This window comes from Trichoderma camerunense (assembly GCF_050948025.1).
Source record: "Trichoderma camerunense strain CBS 138272 chromosome Unknown V8C40scaffold_24, whole genome shotgun sequence".
NCBI classification, from domain to species: domain Eukaryota; kingdom Fungi; phylum Ascomycota; class Sordariomycetes; order Hypocreales; family Hypocreaceae; genus Trichoderma; species Trichoderma camerunense.
In genome coordinates, this window is record NW_028145346.1 from 178,850 (window position 1) to 197,225 (window position 18,376).

The following is an 18,376-nucleotide window of genomic DNA, read 5'->3' on the forward strand; positions in this document are numbered from 1 at the left end:
GCTAATAACCAAGGGTCGCACATTATGAAGATGTGTGTTGTGAAACATACTGGTTGGCTCGGAGTACCTACCGTATCGTACACTAATAGGCGCCCTTGCATCTGGCCCGATGAGTAAGTTACTCAACTGGAACGTACAATTCCAACTTCAACTGTTCCAACAACACCTGCACCAAAGAGAAAGAGCAAACTCTGGACATAGCAGCCAATTGTTCGCGTAAAAAAAGAAAAAGATATCCCAAATAGGGTACAGTGATCCTGCATCTCGTTCGACCCCCGAGCAGGTTACACCGAAGTCTCCGACTTTGCGCCAACAACCTTATCTTCGTCAACACGAACAATTTCCCAGGAGAATCATTTCCCAAAGTATATGTCTACTAGGGCGATAGCTCTGTATCACAATATCCTTTGTAGAAATATCTGCTGTGCAGGGTAATACTAGCGAGAAAAATGTGTTCTAACTTTTGCAAATAGAGAAAATTTGCTTCGCCGTTGGTATTCTGCAAGGATCTATTACTGTATGACCTCTATTAGTAGTCGTGATGAAGTGGCTTGAGTTAAAAAGGGGCTACAGCGTCGATTCTCGACTCCAAGCGCATTCAAGGTATCATGTGTTTGTTTCTTTGTTGCTTTATGTCTAGGCCTCGGGTCACATCTGATGATGAACCTAATATAAGGATTAGTAGCCTACTTTTCGGGCTATAAATATCTTATGTGCCAACAAAATCGATTAGAAGGATTCTACAAAACAATAATACAACTTTACGAAGCCAAGATCATCAGCCGTTCTCCATATCAGACAAGAGTCGTCAGACAAATTGTGTTGAGCACTCCAGTTGCCTCCGTGATGAAAAGTACTGCGCCCAACCGCCCATCCCTGCACCGTCGTCTCCACCTGAAGTTTGAAGTGATGAGGAGACTTTGATCTCCACGAAATGTGAACGGGCGCTGATGAGCTCTTTTGGTAGCACGCCCAAAAGCTCTGTTGGTAGTAGAGATGACTTGGGCGGTTAGCAGGCCGCTCTCGAATGAGGTCGCGAAGAATAATTGGACGTGCTTCTCCCATGCACGATGCTTCTGCCTGTAGAACTAAGGAGCCTGAAGATTATGACGAGTTAAGGCCCAATAGCAAAGGTAGAGAGGGGGGAAGCGGCCTTGCGGGCCACGGAACTAACAAGCGAGTCATATTAACGAAACCTATTGGATGCTAGTTGCTGCAGGAGTGATGCAGGAGTCCTGCATGTGCGAACAACAGCGCATGATTGCTGGCAAATGCACCTATTATTGCGCGCTACATGCCTTATTGGCGCCGCATGCTGCCACGTAGATACTGCTGCCCAATGTGGCTTATAGAAATGGATACATTTTTGGTTAAGGGCCACCACGTCAATATTGCATGGTCCCAGTTGGTAGTTAGCGCACTTTGAAAGACATCAGGAGAGAATTATAAAAGAGGCCACAGTGAACTCTCCAGAAGATATTTTATTCTGCATTACAACAACATTCACATCATCTCACAACATCCGCATTAACCAACACTCCGAACTAAACTCCTCGCTTTTTGCTTCTTCTCATTTTCCATTCACAATGGCTCTGGTATGCAGACACGAATATTTTGAAATATATCCTCCCATCTAACAACATGCTTGCAGCAAAACGTTCAAGTCCGCCCCCACGAGACCGCTGATCTCAACGAACTTGAGACGTATGTCACATTCTTTATAGCACTGCGAATACTGCTAATCTTTTATAGATTCATTGAGTCTCTCATCGGCCAAACCGTCCCTTCTACTGTCTCCCGAGTTCCTGTCTTCTCTTTCAAGTAAGCTCAAACATTTCAACATGTTATTGAAGTGGCATCATTACTTACTATAGCCTAGGACGTCGGAAGAGAATGTCAAGTTGATCAAGGACAAGTTTGGCAATGATTGCATTATCGACGCCGTCAACTGTTAAACGAATAGGCAACTGTCATGCAACAGCATCCATAACGATATTCATGAACTTGGGGTATATAATAACCGGAATTCGACAGTACAGGGTCTGGTTGGAAAGTAACAGAGTGATTAAGAAGCTCTAACGACAAATGGCTGGAATAACATAGAAGAATATATTGATATATATCTTGCATCCGTGTGCCTTCAATTCTCGTCGCATTGATTACTTTTTGGATCTCCTATTATCCCCTAGGAGTCTCTTTGCTCTGAGCTAGCTAATTATTGTGACAATATATGTGCAGTATTCAACGAGAGACGTGGTTTTTATGTCCGTAAAATGAAATTGAGACTAGAAAAAATGAAAACGGCTATAATTTACATCATACTGTAAAACTTCCTCTTAGTAGACAAGGGGCAGTTTCCGCCAGCTGAGGGTAGCACTTTTCGACCAATGAGGAGATATGATTATAGTATGTGACTCTGTTCAACCTAGCAACTTTACTCAATTGCAGATTTCTGATGATATGATTGAACCCAAATTAGTTGGCTAACAAAGAAGTCAGAATGTCAGGCTATCGAACACCATATATGGGACATTTAAGACACGCCAACTGTTACTTGTGATTCATTTGAAACCGTTCCATATCTTATCTTGCCATTGATCTCGAAAAGTGGAACTGTTAACTGTGCTGTCTGTGGTCCTCGAAATGTGTGGGTGAACTGTCGATAATCTACTGTGGACATGATGAGAATTGACAATTCTTTTCGGTATGCGAAAAAAGGTATATTGGAAATAATTTAAGTAAAAAGACTACTGCTGCTGATCCTACGTCTATAACCTACTCCGTCTTGCCTACTGATTGTGGATTGAGGGGCTATGAACATGGGGATTCAGCCCACTATCAGAAGCTCTACAGGATTGCAGAATTCTTTATTGACCGTGGTATTGTCTTGTTTGTAATAACAGTCTTGAAAAAAAATAACCCAGGAGAGTGCAGACAAAAAAAAGGTTTATGACGATAATTGTTGTATCAATATCCTAGCTGAAGATTTCACATATACTGTGGCTCATACTAAGGTATGTTGGGAGATATACTTTGTATATTGCAGGTCTTCCGGCCTTTATAATGTGAATTGAGGCTGTAGTAGACCATCAAACCCGGTAGGCTATATATTCAGCAACGTTTCTTGTTGTATTGACGCTTGTCTACTGTCGCATGAAGCCTTATTTGGCTGAATTGAGCACTTTTGACTATGTGTGATTTGGGTTTCTGGTTTTATATAGTGGGGTTAGTCGCATCAGGTATTTTGCCGACCGGTTATACCGCAAGGGCTGAAGTGAGCTTCACTAAGCCGACGGCCGCAACTATTACGGCATGTAACCCTGCAGTCAATTTGATGCCTTCTGCCTTAATATTTAGATTAAATCAGGAGCCATGACCCCTGCATATAACCTTAAAGCATCCTCTGGGTGCTGTTGATACCTTCAAAAAGCCGAATACTCTTATTCAGGCTCAATGCCTGACTCAACTTCCAGGGGTAAGATACTATGGACATCTCCCAAGTAGGCACATCTACCAGAGTGTCCTCATCTCAGGTTGCTATCACACAAGATTGATATTGCGGAGAATCGGTCCGGGTCCGATGTATATAGTAGATCACTATCCAAAAGGTGTCCATAGGAAATGCCCATGACTATATAACATATTCTGGAATCCATCTATCTTTTGGATTGGGAACATCATACCATCCAAATTTTAACCTCTTCCTCACCATTCAGGTATCATCTTTTTCACACACTCCTAGGCCACGAATCCAAGATTTAGTTGATCACATACAGGTTTGTAATTCCTCATGTCGCTATATGCAAAACCGTTCAGCCAGGAGAATATGTACCCAATGGTCAATTTCGCAGACATCCTTTTGCTAATCATGACTACCTAGTTTTTCCATATTTCATTCCTTCGTAATGATCAAGCCTATGAGTTCATTGCTGCTTGCAGCTACTTTACTGGCTGGCGGCTCTATTGCCCAGCAAACTGTTTGGGGGCAATGCGGAGGTCAAGGATGGAGCGGCCCGACTAGTTGCGTTGCTGGATCTGCTTGTTCTACTCTCAACCCCTACTACGCTCAATGCATTCCTGGAGCCACTACCATGTCTACCACAACCAAGCCAACCTCCGTTTCAGCATCAACGACCAGGGCGAGTGCAACATCGTCCGCTACTCCGCCACCTAGCTCTGGCCTCACCAGGTTTGCTGGAGTTAATATTGCCGGATTCGATTTTGGCTGTGGGACTGATGGAACCTGCGTCACCTCGAAGGTATACCCGCCGCTGAAGAACTATGCTGGCACCAACAACTACCCTGATGGCGTTGGTCAAATGCAGCACTTTGTCAACGATGACAAGTTAACCATTTTCCGCCTCCCTGTGGGATGGCAGTACCTTGTGAACAATAACTTGGGTGGAACTCTGGATTCAAACAACTTTGGTAAATACGACCAGCTGGTTCAGGCTTGCCTCTCTCTGGGCGTATACTGCATTGTTGATATACACAACTATGCACGCTGGAATGGCGGGATTATCGGCCAAGGTGGGCCTACAAATGATCAGTTTACCAATCTTTGGTCACAGTTGGCGCAGAAGTACGCCTCTCAGTCGAAGGTTTGGTTCGGAATCATGAACGAGCCACATGATGTGAATATTAACACATGGGCTACTACTGTTCAAGCTGTTGTCACTGCTATTCGTAATGCCGGCGCTACCTCACAATTTATTTCCTTGCCAGGAAATGATTGGCAATCTGCTGGAGCCTTTATTTCCGATGGAAGTGCAGCCGCCTTATCTCAGGTCAAGAACCCTGATGGTTCCACAACCAATCTGATTTTCGATCTACATAAGTACCTGGATTCAGATAACTCTGGAACTCACGCCGACTGTGTCACAAATAACATTAATGATGCTTTCTCACCTGTTGCCACTTGGCTCCGTCAAAACAACCGCCAGGCTATCCTGACTGAGACAGGCGGTGGTAACACTCAATCATGCATTCAATATCTTTGCCAACAGTTCCAATATATAAACCAAAACTCCGACGTCTACCTTGGCTACGTTGGATGGGGCGCAGGCTCATTTGATAGCACTTATATCCTTACAGAGACCCCGACAGGTAGCGGAAGCTCCTGGACTGATACGTCTCTTGTAAGCTCATGCATTTCCCGGAAATAGTGTTGAACTATTGAGTCCAGCCGCAAAAGCTTTTCCATTCTCGTTTATTCTTCCGGTTGAACATAGTTGTTATTCCATAGTCTTTCTGTATTTATCATATTTGTCACATGTTTTCATCAATATCGTACACAATTTCTTGTCCAACTCCGCAATGCTTGTTGCAATTCTCATGCCGTGCCCTGTATTCTGCGACAATCACATCTAGGTATGTAGTGACCAATGTGAGATGTCTGCTACACACGCAGGATCTTTATCACCGATACGACCACTTTTTCCAAAAAATACTTCAGAGGCTTGGATTCCAATATAGAACAAATAAGACCCATCACCGCTCTATAACTTGACTCAATAGTGAAAAGAAACTTGGATGACAGAAGCTGAGCGGTAACGCTATCACAACTCAGCAATTCAACAATCTTCTAACAATACGAAGATAAATACTACTATCTATCGGTATTACCGATACCACGAAGAGTATTTTGTCTGGTCCAAGAGTGAATATATTATTACAACGTGACCATAAAAATCGGGGAATTGATGGCTTGTTATGGCCTTTTTGGCTTCTAAAGCCCGATTAGTAAAACTAGGCATGCGCTTACCAACTTCCTTTCCAAATATCTAGATCTCTATGTAACTCTGATTTCTAATATGGTCGCCGATTGTTCTGAAGGAGTGTGGATAGTCCAACTGGTCCATCATTATATTCCAATCATGAGCTGTGAGTTCCGGAGTGAAACACAAATAGACAAATAGAGGGCTCGTTACCGGGGGTAGGCTGATGTCAAATGGACGGTAACTTTTTCCGAACTCATAAAAGAGTCTAGCGAGATTAGTCATGCCATTTCTCCGGCTGCACTGCTTTGTGCCTCTGTATTTAAGTAGTTCGATATAATGCGAACAATAAATTTAGGTTGAATCTTTATCTTTATTGGATCAGCCCTCAATAGATATAGGATTGGACAACAACGACTAATTGTCACAATGTGGAGCGCTACCTCTATTCCGGATCTTACCGGAAAAGTCGCGCTGGTGACGGGAGGAAAGTTAGTGATCCACATGCTTCTGTCTTCTATAACGCCAAACTTACATTCACGATTTAGTACTGGAATTGGTCTTGAAACAGTAAAACAGCTGGCATTGCATGGTGCCAAGGTGTATATGGGGGCTAGATCTGAATCTCGAGCAAAGGAAGCAATCGAAAGCATCCTTTCGGAAAACCATGCCATTGGTCAAGATCATATAATATGGCTGCCATTGGATTTGTCGAAACTATTCAATATTGTGGAGGCTGCACAGTTGCTGTCATCTTGGGAAGAAAGATTAGATATATTGAGTGCGTTTGCTTTTCATTCAATGTACCATAGTCTAACGCTAATCATGAGCTATCTCCACAGTCAACAATGCCGGCATCGCAGCAGATGATTTCACAACGACCACGGAAGGCTTTGAGTCAACAATGGCTGTCAAGTAAGTGATTATTTCACCTATTAAATATTGCATTCATTGTGTTAATACTAGCATGTATAGTCATATTGGTCATTTTGTACTTACTACGAAACTTTTGCCGCTTCTCAAAGCCACTGCATCTCAAGCTGGCTCTGATGTTCGCGTTGTGACAGTGAGTTTCGTGGTCGATCAATATTATAAGAAAATTTACTAAACATCCAATATTTAGATAAGCTCTTCTGCTGAGAGGTTTGCACCCAAACATAATATTTTCGCAACAATCAAGGATCTTAGTGATCCTGGAACGACCAACCCGAACGATTATACTTCACGAACTGTTGTCTTCGGTCGCTATGGCGCTAGTAAATTAGCGAACATTCTTTTTACAGGGGAGTTGCAGAGACGACTGGATCAAGAAGACGTTGAAATTACTGCACTGGCACTCGACCCCGGCCCAGTTGCTACTGATGGTGGTATGGGAGTGTTTCCTAGCTTTCTGAAACCGCTCTTAAAATTAGTGATGAAAAGCCCTGAAAAAGGCGCTCTGAATCAACTTTTTTGTGCGACTGCAAAGGAAGTTATAGACGAACCAAAGACATACAAAGGTAAGTTCTTGACCGCGCCGGGGAAGATAAGCCCTGGGTCGGAAAGATCGCATGATAGTGAGTTGGCTCAATCGTTGTGGCGGATTACAGAGGAAGCTTTGAAGAATGTTGGAGTATCATAATTGGCTGGCAGTGAACACTGAGGTTGACATTTACATTATTTCTGATATAATTTTGAGATTACTACTAGCACAGATTCGGCAGCGAATACTTCCCGAAGACATTGTGGCAATCCCCTTTGAAGGGAATCATCAGGGTAGAAATCCAACGTCTAACGTGCTAATCTTTGATCACTGTTTCCCTCTCGACTCTATTTCGCGACTTCACTATGCTTACAGCTTGTTATATCTATCAATCTTGGCTTGGGGCGCCCAGCTGCATAGTAACACTATCATGTACAATTTCTTCAGAGAAAGCAACATATCCTCTTCCTTTGACAAATGTTGCGTTCCACGGCCCTTGCGTCTTTTTCTTTGCCAGCTCGGTATAGAAGGCGGCATGAGCCGGGCCGTCAATGGCACCATACACTGGATCTCCGTCAAGTTTCCGCTCATCAGCGAAGTAAAACCTGCATTCGCGTCATCAATTAGGATCATATCACTTAGTTGCCTGATTAAACTCACTTGTAACCAAATTCTTTATTATCTTCTGCCAAATAATGCATCAAATGTGCTGCCCCAGCTTTACCAACTCCTTGGGATAGTAGGGGTCGCACAACCATGAACGGGAGTTTGTTGCCTGTATAGATAAAAGTTCGAGATGACTCTGGTGGAAGAGTAGCAAACGACTTTGTAGCCAAATGTGCCGCGACATATGCAGACACAATGTTGATATTGTCATCACGATTGAAGGCTGCAATTTGTTGCTCCAATGAGCTCGCAGGATTCAGACTAAATGAAGATGCTACAAAATTTTACGCATCATTAATTATCGCATGATTCACAAAAAAAGGGAGGAGAACGAACCATTGTAGACTACCACGCTCGGGTGGCCAAGTTCGCTTATGACTTTGGTGAATACTCCTTCAATTGAGGAAGGATCCGAAAAGTCTGCCTGCAACTGGAGATACTCCGGCTTCACCTCTTTTTTCGATCGTGAGACTACCGCCACTTTGTAGCCTTGTGCTGCAAACGCTTCAGCAACGTCGGTTCCAACTCTGGGCCCGTAGCCCAGAATCAGAGTCACCTCTTGAGCCATACTAGAAGAAAGAGTTCCCTTAAAAACTGTCAAAAAAAGATGGCCGCCTTGCAAACTGACCCCACTAGAATCTGCAAAACTGCAGCTGGATAGTATACTTCTTATATAGATGAATCGCGCCGTCAATAAAGCCAATCAACGTTCCATACATACTCTTTGCTCACTGATCTTCAATTATTGTGCGAACATTGTGGCGCGTACTTGCACTCCTCGGAAATAGTTGCCAGCATTTTGTAAGCTTGCTCGCCCCACCTCCATGGCCAGCGAGACGCTTTTCTGCCCACGCGAGTTTAATACTTCCTCTTCATTACCTTATACTCTATCCCCCTCATGAATGGTGACAGAAATTCTGTTGAGAGTTTCCCAACTTCACGTAACACATGGATGAGTGGTCACAAAAATTCCGAAAATTTCCAAACTTCACGTAACGCGTGGATGAATGTTTCGTGAAAAGTTTCCCTTTTTGACGTAACAGTAGCAATGAATCTCACAATGCATGTGAAAAATCATCATGGTCGTGTCCTCCGTCGCGAGTTATATAATGGGAGGACATCTATCGAACTTGGCTTTCGACTTTCTTCGAGACTATCAAGCCATCACCTCTTAAAAAGCAAAACAAAATAAAACATCCATTTCACTATGGTTTTCACCAAACTCACTATTGCTGGAAGCACCGGCTGGGTGGCGGATCATGCCATCCGCGCCATCTTGGCATCTACAAAGCCGAAGTTCGACGTTACCATCTTGACCCGAGCCGACAGCGGCAAAGAAGTACCATCCAGGCCAGGCGCAAACCTCATTGCGGTTGACTACAACAACCACGATCAACTTGTGAAAATCTTCACCGGAGCCGATGCAATTCTCTCCTTCATTTCTGGACCTCCGTCCAAAATTATTGATAAGCAGCTGCTGAAGGCCGCGCAAGAGGCTGGCGTCCGACGCATTTTCCCGTCGGAGTACACTCTCGATATTTTGCACCCAGACGCAGCTACTCTTTTGACTGAAGGTGGAAACTGGCCTGAAGACAGCTCACCTGTGCTCACGGCCCGCAAGTTTGTTTCTCTAGCCCAAGAAGGTGGACCTACAAGTTTCACGACTCTGATTCCATCTGCCTTTATGGACGGGTGGCTTGAGGGCGCCTTTGGCTCGTTTGACCCTAAGAATCGTAAAGTTACTGTCGTTGACAGTGGAGATTTTACTTTCTCTGGTTGCACACTCCCTTACCTTGGAGCTGCCATCGTCGCAGTTCTCCAAATGGACGAGGAGAAAACCAAGAATAAACGCATTCGTATTAGCGAGATTCGTACTACTATGAATGAAATCACGAAAACCTATGAGGAGATCTTGGGCACCAAGTTTGAGAAGACGCACGTAAGTTCTCAAGAGTTACTTGATCAACGCAATGCGAACCTCGCAGCTGGTAATCCTTTCGGTGCACTCTTCGTTACCATTCTTATTGGTGCTTTTAATGGATGTGGAGCGGGCGACCTGGCTGACGGCTTGGATTTCGATGGTGATGGCTACTTGACGTTAAAGAAGAAGACACTCAAGGAGATGACCATTGAGGCTTTACAGAAGATTGGTGCTTAAGACGGGCTGTGTTGTTCTGGTCTATGATGGCTTCTGAACGGAGATCATTAAGGAAACCTATGAGGCCAGGTTTGAGAAGTTGTATATTCGAACGCCAATCGCATAAATTAGCATATCTTAAGGTATCGTAAAAAGATATTTTGGTTATACCGCTACTGGTCAAATACAAATTTGTGTCATGTCGTACTTGTAGTATTATCGTGGTCCGACCTACCAGAGTACTTTTGCCCAGACACGAAATTTATTTTTTTTGCCCTTGTGATCTTTTTGGAAGTAAGGGACGAATGGACATTCTCTGCCTTGTCTACTTGGATATCACTGGTATAATTCGTTCACATAGCGACAAAAACAACGAAGACTGTGCGAATGGCCAGGGCTAACTAAGACACCGGTGGATAAAAGCATCTAGCCCACCTTGACAAAGAACAACGAACGGTAGGGAGTCAATATTTGTGCGGTCATCTCTGATGTTTCTCTCTATTGGATACATCATCTACATATGCACACCGCTTTAGCGGAAGAAATTATTACGCCACTCATGTTCTACCCAAACTACATGAGTAGTGGTATTGAAGTCGGCGCCACCTTATCTTCAGATGCTTTCATAGCTCCGTGCTTACTCCGTCTAAATGCCGGGCAATTAGTAAGCTCTGTAAGTCCGTCGAAAGAGCGGATTGCAAATAGTCGCAACCGACAGTCCTTCAAGCGACCACGCAAGCTAGTTTCGAACACACAAGTGTCTCTTACTCTTTCCTAGAATCCTAGCTATAAACTCAGGATACAAGGAGCCTACTCGAAAGACTCCCATCGTAGTCTTTCGGCGCGAAAGAATTACCACAGGAAATAGCGGCGACAAGTTGCACGAGTCATAGTGGTTATTCCAGATGGGTATCAAAGGGTGCTGGACATGTCGAGGTAAGACCCATTGAGTAATTTGCTTAATTTGGAAGCTGAAGTATTCCATCTAGCTCGCAAGGTTCGGTGCGACTTGCGAAAACCTACATGCACCAATTGTACTAAGGCCTTGCAGCCGTGCAAAGGCTATGGCATGCAATTGTCTTGGCCTCGAGAGGGCAACAAGCGGCGAGCTTTAGTCAACCGCGACACAGCAGGGATAGCCAAATTATCACAGCAATACCGGGGACGAGGCGTGATGTTTTTGAACGCGTTCACTTCTGATGTGGCATTAGCTGACGCGCTCCAAGAAAATCGCGAGCTCGGTACGTAACCTTGACTGCTGCACGCTCATCCGAGTTATCCTACTAACGTAAGATACATAGCTCATTATTTACATACTTTGCGGGTGCCGCACTTACCAATCCTCTCACAGTCTTTGCTCTGGGAAGATTACCACCTGCTCGACTATTGTGGGTGATCAAACCTCAATGGAACGTCACACCGCTTAACTCTGCTCTAATAGTCAAGGAAACGAAAACGCGAATCTTGGCACCCGTCATTGACGAGTCACTGGCCCATTTCATTATGAGAATGGCAATAAGTAACGATGGCTCATCAGACAATCCAGTGATGGAAGGTATATTTGCATTATCTTCTCTACTACTTCTGGGGCCTTCAAAGAGCCAGAGTCATAAGTCTCGCCTGATCTCAATGTTACAGAAGAATGTAACTAGGATGGACAGAGAAGGTATCCTTCAAAATCTTATTGCCACTATGCTTCTATATCAATGTGAAGTATATACACTCTTGCCCCGATTATTACAGATGTGGACTTTGACCGTTTTAGGTTTGCAACACTGCCGAGCCAGGAGGACTATGGCGGTTTTATCTTTGTGGAGCGAAGAAAATTATCTCTGCCGCTTCCGAATCAGTTACATTGTATCAACATGATTGTGCCGTATTGATGGATTGGATCTATTACCATGAAGTCATGTCCGAATTCAGCCTTCACCATTGGGCAGAGCTAAGCACCGTTGACGGTTTTTGTAAAGGACCTCTGGCGATACGGCCCACCCATAATATAGTCGACGACCCCATAGTAAGGCACCTGACTTGTGACATAACGTGGTATGGATGTTCAGCTAAATTTGGTGGTAGGCTGTTGATCGAATTACTTGTCCCATGGATGTTCTTCACCTTGTCAGAAACGTTTGTAAGAGACCATCGACTTATGCAAGCGCCGATTTGCCATATAACAACACGGATATGGAGAGACTTCAGCAATTCCGACAAAATATCTATGGAATCATAGGGGAATATGGAACTTTTCACGAACACTTGGAGTCATTGTTGAACAGGCAAGACATGCTGAGCTGCCTTTATCAATATGCTGCATTGATATATCTAAATCGCACGGTATCCAATGTCTCCACGTCCTCTTTCTCGCATCGAAGGCTAGTGAGAGAGGGTATACTGTTGTTAAAAAACCTTGGGTTTTGCGAGAGTGCATGGCCGCTGTTTATCATCGCCTGCGAAGCCAATGAAGATTCACAGCGTCTCCAGATACTGTCCATCCTTGCTGACACAAACCAAGAAATAGAGCATCGATCCAATCATATTCCTCTAATGCAGCAGATGATTGAAGCCATTTGGAACCAGAATGATCTAACTGTTGAGAACTACGTGGGATACAGCAAAATTCTCGATGCTGTAGTCTCAACAGCACCGTCGCTGCCACTTTTCGCTTGAGAGGCATGATACCAAAGGATTACGAATATCTGTATTTAGCTAAAAAAGAAAAATAAATCTTTCATACATTTCTTTCAATTGTAATCAATGCCTGACTATTTACACCTTTGTCCTCCAATCCTCTTCGTAGAAGAATCCGAGCTCTTCTAGACTAGTCGCTTTGTAACCATCCTTTTCGAACTTGAGCTTAGCCTGGGGAAAGATGTGCTTTTGCCAAAAAGAAGTGTCATTGCAAAATGGCGGCTGTTTGCCTTTGTGGTGCGACTTCATCACCCAATCGTAAAGTTCGTTGATATATACACCATCAGATGATGACGTACGAAATATATGCAGCTGCTCGCCTTCATCTTCGTAAAGCTTCTTGGCCCATTCTTGCATTTCGGCTTTTGAGGGGAGCTGAATATTGTTGGACCATACAGCAGAAAAGACAGCAGCTTGTGCCTCAGAAAGTGGCCAGGGGGCAGTTTTCACATTAAGTGCTGGGAAAACTAGCGTTGGGTGATCAATGCAGAATATATGCTTGTAAAGCCCATGGACGCCGCCGCCGGTCGTGATAAGCTTCTCGTTAAGATCACGAAGAAAAGGATAGTCGTATAAAAATCCTGTGCAAAAGATAACAGCATCAATTTCGGTCTCTATTCTCCCATCCTTGAATCGAATTCCTCGCTGATGGACAAGAAATTCTTCGATTTCTGGAACTTCTTCACAAGCCATATAGGCTAGCCGTGGTTGAGGAGTTGGGGATCTCACGGAGACCATTGTTTTTTGATGTGATACTCGATTGATTTGGAGGGCGATATCGGTACCCGAGGCTCCATTGCCCACGACTATGGTCTTCTTATCTTTGAAGGACGTGCGCGAACGATAGTCGCGGGAGTGCGATATGACAGACGGATAGGCTTCCATAAATTTCTTGATGTTTTTAACGTCTGGAATAAATGGAACCGAGTAGTGTCCCGTTGCAACAACTACTGCGTCGTACGTATCTCTTATGATCTGGTTATCGTGCGCAGATATTGCCTCTAATGCCCAAGTGGTCCTCGTTCCTTCGCAAAGAGGTTCCAGCTGTTTTACTTCAACACCAAATTTGATTAGGCCCATCACCTCCTGGGCGTATGTAAGTAGATAGCCTTGGATGGTCTCGCGTGAAGGGAACAATAAAGTTCCTTGGGGGAAATGCTGATCAGAGAATTGCATCATCGGTACGGGAATGTTGGCGTAAAGTTGGTCATATATCGGTGACAGTGTGCTTGAGCTATCGCCAATGAAATTGTTCATTAACTTGAGTCTATCATCTTTCGGGGTTGTGGTCGATTCAAGTGAGTGTTTCGAAAAGTTCCATATGCCTCCAGTTACTCTCTGTTGTTCAAATATGACGATAGAATCGAAGGAGTTTTGTGCTCTTAGATATTTCGCAGCAGAAAGGCCGCTGGGTCCGGCGCCTATAATGGCTATCTTTTTCACATGAAACTGTGGCACCGCTGATGGCGACATCTTTGACAAAAGAATGAGGGAAGACAGGGAGGAGAGAGTCGGCCAATTGAACGCATATAACTAGAATCCAATGAAGATGATCTTAATATGATTTAAACACATGAATTCAATGCAAAGTAATAAACTCTCTTTTGAGATCTTATGATCTCTAAATAGCAATTGTTTCGGAGAAGTAGTGATATATATACTTAGAAGGCGCACTGAATTTGCGCGCCCCGTTAATATCAACACGCGCCCACTGTGAAAAAGACTAAAGCGGTAAATATTAATGGATCTGGTAAGCATCACACTGGTTTTTGGGGCGAGTAAGATTTTGCACACCAATAGTGTAGCGCTATATCGGAAGCCACTGATAATGATTACTCTTCAGCCTCAGAAACACGTACTGAGATTTTCTATCTCATGATCAAATTTAATCTCTCTTCTGAAGAGCGGGCGTGCCACAAGATCGATGTAGAGCGTTATATTCAGAATCACCCCACGCAAGCTGTTATCGTCAACAGTTGCCCCGCTCCCCGCATGAGTTCACTGAATGGACGATTAGAACCACTCATCATCCTTGAATGATGACCTGTGCCACGACTCAATCTTTTTGCTGGTCCGAATTCAATTTGCCTAAGTATCGAGCGAAGTAAATAGATAAATATCAAATTTGCCCTTTATTAAGTAGATGTTGCCGAGCAAGATTTAAAGAGGGCTGCGCAGTGGCTTCATGTTGGCCGCGTAAAACTTGGCTGCACTTGACTGATTGGCGAGCCACAAAGGAGGACGGATCATCTAGCGTTGGCATATCCACCTACATCAACACTTAGTTGGTAACGGACAATAAAGTTGCCATAATGAAATGACATGAGTAGTAATCAATTATTGCAGATTGGGCTTTATGGGATGCAAGGGTCTGCATCATCGTTGAGTAAGCCGGACGAATTCGGCTTTTTCTTTTCTTAAAAGGGAGTGAGAGTAGTGGAAGAATCGTCTCTCATTTGCTGGAAGGTAAGTGATATTTTCTTCTTCAGTGGGGTCGCCTTTCACTGCAAGATTTAAAACTTCGTAATCATGGATAGAAACATTTTCTTTCCGAATTGAAGCTGCAGCTGCACTGGTAATTTTACTATGATAGCCTTACTTCAAAGTGCTTTTAGCCTTTTGAACTTGAACGCATCACCATTAACACACTCTCCAGTACTCAAAAAAAGTAGTTTGAGTGATGAGAGACGTCGACATTCTTAAATTGCAAGGCCTCCTTTCATCATGAGGTAAGAACATCCAATTGCCCACTAACAGCTCCAAATTGTCAAGGACATCATATTGCTCAGATACCCAATGCCAATAGCGCCTAATAGACCGTTAATTCACTAAGCCTTGATCACACGCTAGCGCGAACGATTTCGTTCACTGGATCCGAATATACGCTCTTACAGGCAAACAGGTAATCGCGTGCCGAGCAGTTTGCGTACTCTTGATCGAAAAGTCCGCTTAGATGATGAAAACATCTTTAGAACAATTAGCAGGAACCAACTCAGACCTCTCCCGGAAGTGAAAATTTCCCACCGGTATGATACAAAAGAAAATAAGATGAAAAGGACAAAGACGAAGAAAAGAGTCACGTTATCCTGTGATTTAGCAAGTCACTAAAAGCAAGCAATAATATTTGTAGAAGATACAAACAATATTCCTCGACTTGCTGTAGCTATTGAGCAGCTATCGTACATTCGGATGAGTGCTTCTAGGTCCTTCACGCATTGTATGCCCCGCTTTTCTCTATTGTTTTCGAATGTTCACTCTTTGCTAGATCTCTCCGTCTTTGAAACGGGAATGGTTCAAAATTTGATGATTTAATCTCGAAGACCATGAGAGAAGAGTTTCAACTCAACGATATACAACACGATATTGGAGACAATGGCTTCTGGGTGTGAGAAGAGAGGCTGTGGTTCCTAGTAAATAGTGAGACAAATTACGACTTGGAGCACCAGGAACAAACTATATGAATGCTTTAGCTCTTAGACTAGCATTCCAAAGTGCATGAGCTTTGCACAGACCAGAGACAATAATAACAAAAATGCTTGAAGAATTCGCATTTGCAGTTGCAGATGTGCCAAGCCCTTGGCAACTATGCCGAGCGATATATGTAGTAATTATTCCTTAGTCGTATCACGTCTTTTCCATAACTGTAATCCTTCAACAAGCTTCCCAATTCTCTCAATCAATCTTTCCGCGGGACCACTCCTTTCCGCGGGTAAGTGCCACAAGACTTTAGCTCATGTCATACGAGACAGCTCCCCCTTAGGAAATACCGTCTTTCCAAGAAGAGGAAGTAATACACCGGCATGGGCTTAGCAGAGAAGGCATTAGCCTGAACTGGCATCATCTAGCTAGTAATTGGCGTCTCAACATACGAGTACGTCGGGGTACCTCAACTAGTACGGGGCAATGCCATCCAGAGATAATCGAATATGAGTTGCGCAACCAGCAAGATAATGCCTAAGTGGGGGATGGATCGCTTAGTTCAACGGTAGTATGCCGAATCTCGCAATCTCATTCTCAAACTGGTAAGTTGCAAGATCTGTTCCTTGTACAACCCCACCCTTCCGTATCAATCAAACAACAAGGTTGAGTTTGCTAGCACAATAGAATGGATGTCAACAACGCTATTTTTTTGTTCCACAAGGGCTGTTGAACGTGTTCTTTCTTAGTACGTTTTGTGATGGCCCGCTTCTAGGCATGGCTACTGACATGCGTGTGAATAATGTGAAGTGTTTAAGACTGTTGACCCCCATGAAGAATAGACTAAGCAGTTGCGCAATTGTGCCTCCTATCAACATATCGAAGCTACCTCAAGCCAATACAATTCTCGGCCGTACAGTTGATATCGATTTGGCACTAATAATTATCCCTAAGCCACTCTAGAAAGTAGGTTCCCACTTCATCCGGCTTCGCGAGCATACTCCAATGACCAGCATCTATTTCTTTCACTGTTAGGTGAGGTACCAATCCAAGAGTTTTGACAGCTTCAATCCCCTGCGCCCGACAAACAACGTCTTGTGTTCCCGCAACGAATAAGTATGGCACATCGATTTTGTATCTCTCAGCCGGCAGCCGCGAATCTTGCTCGTAAAAACGGCCATCTAGCAGTGATCGGTAGTAGCATAAAGACGATTCAAATCCATCCCGTTCCATGCGATTAAGAAAATTTTCTCGCATTTGATTGGTTGCATAGTCTTGCACGGGTCCTTTCTTGTCCTGCTCCAGCCAGGTTTTGAGTCCATCTTTTGCACAAAGCGTGTTCATCCACTCTATTGGTTCCGCGTGTAAAGCCGTAAACAACGATTCAGTGTGCTCTTTTAATAGTGCAGGTCCAGCAACTGGATCGCTAAACAGCGCCCAGTACCAGCCTGTGAAATAGCCAATAGCTTGGATCATGGCCGGAGCCAGCTGATCCATCACAATTGGTCCTTGTGGAGGAGGAGATGCTGGGAAATTCAACATGATCAATCCAGAGCAACGCTCAGGATGAAAAACATAGAGGCGGTGAGCATGACCCGCGCCCCAATCATGCCCACAGCTAATGACCTTTTCAACATGCTCAGCATCTAGGATGTCAATAAAGTCTCCATTCAATCCGGCTGAATCAAACACCTCCGGGTCAGTAGGTTTCGAGGTATCGCCATGGCCTAAACAGTCAGGTATAATGACCCCATATCCTTGCGGAATAAGATAGCGTGTTGCGAGATCCTCCCACAGTGCCGCGTGATCCGGCCACCCATGAAGGAGAAGAATGGTTGGCTTCCCACTTGATGCTGTTGACACATAATAAGTGTAGGAAAAGCCTCGGGAGACTTTCACAATCTTCTTTGTCAAAGTATCCATAGTGAATGGATGTTTGTTGAAACTACAGGAAAGCTTTTGCTTAGGGACAGAGGGGGTCTTTCCTATCTTTTTTTTTTTTTTTTTTTGATGGAAATAAGCGCTCAAAGGATGGCAAAGCTTCAATTTCTCGTGATCTTGGGAAGACGGAGAGGGGTTTCGAGGGGTTTTAAAGAATCTAATTTTAAAATACTATTAAAATATTACGTTATCCCATAGTTAAAGTAAAATAGGTACAGTATACTGAAAGATGAATACGACAAGACTAGCGTAGGTTATGAGCATGAATGTGGATGGACGCGCGGTCAAGCCAGGCATCAATGCAAATTATACTCAAAAAAGATGAAACGCTGCTGCAATAGCCTTTAA

General features: G+C 43.9%; 8 protein-coding genes across 8 annotated transcripts; 5 read left to right on the forward strand and 3 right to left on the reverse strand.

The window, feature by feature from the left end:
- Positions 1–1,401: 1,401 nt before the first annotated feature.
- On the forward strand, positions 1,402–2,138 carry V8C40DRAFT_257292 (uncharacterized protein). The gene is made up of 5 exons (XM_083218461.1): positions 1,402–1,595; positions 1,627–1,628; positions 1,654–1,704; positions 1,753–1,821; positions 1,880–2,138. Exons 1-5 carry the CDS (start codon positions 1,587–1,589, stop codon positions 1,953–1,955), a joined length of 207 nt encoding a protein of 68 aa, XP_083068060.1. The 5' UTR covers positions 1,402–1,586; the 3' UTR covers positions 1,956–2,138.
- Positions 2,139–3,905: 1,767 nt separating this feature from the next.
- Positions 3,906–5,165, forward strand: V8C40DRAFT_277912 (carbohydrate-binding module family 1; the record flags this gene model as incomplete). The annotated part of the gene is made up of 1 exon (XM_083221011.1): positions 3,906–5,165. The coding sequence occupies one exon, from the start codon at positions 3,906–3,908 to the stop codon at positions 5,163–5,165; it is 1,260 nt and encodes a 419-aa protein (XP_083068061.1).
- A 981-nt stretch (positions 5,166–6,146) lies between these two features.
- On the forward strand, positions 6,147–7,338 carry V8C40DRAFT_283618 (NAD(P)-binding protein; the record flags this gene model as incomplete). The annotated part of the gene is made up of 5 exons (XM_083221992.1): positions 6,147–6,208; positions 6,266–6,498; positions 6,560–6,632; positions 6,693–6,783; positions 6,841–7,338. 5 exons carry the CDS (start codon positions 6,147–6,149, stop codon positions 7,336–7,338), a joined length of 957 nt encoding a protein of 318 aa, XP_083068062.1.
- Positions 7,339–7,535: 197 nt separating this feature from the next.
- Positions 7,536–8,586, reverse strand: V8C40DRAFT_257295 (uncharacterized protein). Its single transcript, XM_083218462.1, has 3 exons — positions 8,182–8,586; positions 7,840–8,119; positions 7,536–7,784 (listed from the first exon to the last, which is right to left on the reverse strand). The coding sequence occupies exons 1-3, from the start codon at positions 8,411–8,413 to the stop codon at positions 7,568–7,570; spliced, it is 729 nt and encodes a 242-aa protein (XP_083068063.1). The 5' UTR covers positions 8,414–8,586; the 3' UTR covers positions 7,536–7,567.
- Positions 8,587–8,740: 154 nt separating this feature from the next.
- V8C40DRAFT_283622 (aromatic alcohol reductase) lies at positions 8,741–10,107 on the forward strand. The gene has a single exon (XM_083221993.1). It carries the CDS (start codon positions 9,053–9,055, stop codon positions 10,001–10,003), a length of 951 nt encoding a protein of 316 aa, XP_083068064.1. The 5' UTR covers positions 8,741–9,052; the 3' UTR covers positions 10,004–10,107.
- A 594-nt stretch (positions 10,108–10,701) lies between these two features.
- On the forward strand, positions 10,702–12,689 carry V8C40DRAFT_257297 (Zn(II)2Cys6 transcription factor). The gene is made up of 6 exons (XM_083218463.1): positions 10,702–10,918; positions 10,972–11,223; positions 11,284–11,370; positions 11,424–11,695; positions 11,748–11,999; positions 12,059–12,689. The coding sequence occupies exons 1-6, from the start codon at positions 10,888–10,890 to the stop codon at positions 12,647–12,649; spliced, it is 1,485 nt and encodes a 494-aa protein (XP_083068065.1). The 5' UTR covers positions 10,702–10,887; the 3' UTR covers positions 12,650–12,689.
- A 50-nt stretch (positions 12,690–12,739) lies between these two features.
- V8C40DRAFT_283626 (FAD/NAD(P)-binding domain-containing protein) lies at positions 12,740–14,284 on the reverse strand. Its single transcript, XM_083221994.1, has one exon. The coding sequence runs from the start codon at positions 14,141–14,143 to the stop codon at positions 12,749–12,751; it is 1,395 nt and encodes a 464-aa protein (XP_083068066.1). The 5' UTR covers positions 14,144–14,284; the 3' UTR covers positions 12,740–12,748.
- A 2,517-nt stretch (positions 14,285–16,801) lies between these two features.
- On the reverse strand, positions 16,802–18,241 carry V8C40DRAFT_257302 (alpha/beta fold hydrolase). The gene has a single exon (XM_083218464.1). The coding sequence runs from the start codon at positions 18,008–18,010 to the stop codon at positions 17,024–17,026; it is 987 nt and encodes a 328-aa protein (XP_083068067.1). The 5' UTR covers positions 18,011–18,241; the 3' UTR covers positions 16,802–17,023.
- Between the last annotated feature and the right edge of the window lie 135 nt (positions 18,242–18,376).

What these genes read in the sequence shown, in the direction of transcription:
- V8C40DRAFT_283622 (XM_083221993.1), top strand. Translation starts at nt 9,053, where the DNA reads ATGGTTTTCACCAAACTCACTATTGCTGGAAGCACCGGCTGGGTGGCG.
- V8C40DRAFT_257292 (XM_083218461.1), top strand. An exon ending in GATCTCAACGAACTTGAGAC is followed by an intron (nt 1,705 to 1,752) that starts GTATGTCACATT and finishes AATCTTTTATAG; the next exon opens with ATTCATTGAGTCTCTCATCG. An exon ending in GTTCCTGTCTTCTCTTTCAA is followed by an intron (nt 1,822 to 1,879) that starts GTAAGCTCAAAC and finishes ACTATAGCCTAG; the next exon opens with GACGTCGGAAGAGAATGTCA.
- V8C40DRAFT_257295 (XM_083218462.1), bottom strand. Translation starts at nt 8,413, where the DNA reads ATGGCTCAAGAGGTGACTCTGATTCTGGGCTACGGGCCCAGAGTTGGA. An exon ending in GAGCGTGGTAGTCTACAATG is followed by an intron (nt 8,120 to 8,181) that starts GTTCGTTCTCCT and finishes AAAATTTTGTAG; the next exon opens with CATCTTCATTTAGTCTGAAT. An exon ending in AATAAAGAATTTGGTTACAA is followed by an intron (nt 7,785 to 7,839) that starts GTGAGTTTAATC and finishes ACGCGAATGCAG; the next exon opens with GTTTTACTTCGCTGATGAGC.
- V8C40DRAFT_283626 (XM_083221994.1), bottom strand. Translation starts at nt 14,143, where the DNA reads ATGTCGCCATCAGCGGTGCCACAGTTTCATGTGAAAAAGATAGCCATT.
- V8C40DRAFT_257297 (XM_083218463.1), top strand. Translation starts at nt 10,888, where the DNA reads ATGGGTATCAAAGGGTGCTGGACATGTCGAG. An exon ending in AGGGTGCTGGACATGTCGAG is followed by an intron (nt 10,919 to 10,971) that starts GTAAGACCCATT and finishes TATTCCATCTAG; the next exon opens with CTCGCAAGGTTCGGTGCGAC. An exon ending in CCAAGAAAATCGCGAGCTCG is followed by an intron (nt 11,224 to 11,283) that starts GTACGTAACCTT and finishes TAAGATACATAG; the next exon opens with CTCATTATTTACATACTTTG.
- V8C40DRAFT_257302 (XM_083218464.1), bottom strand. Translation starts at nt 18,010, where the DNA reads ATGGATACTTTGACAAAGAAGATTGTGAAAGTCTCCCGAGGCTTTTCC.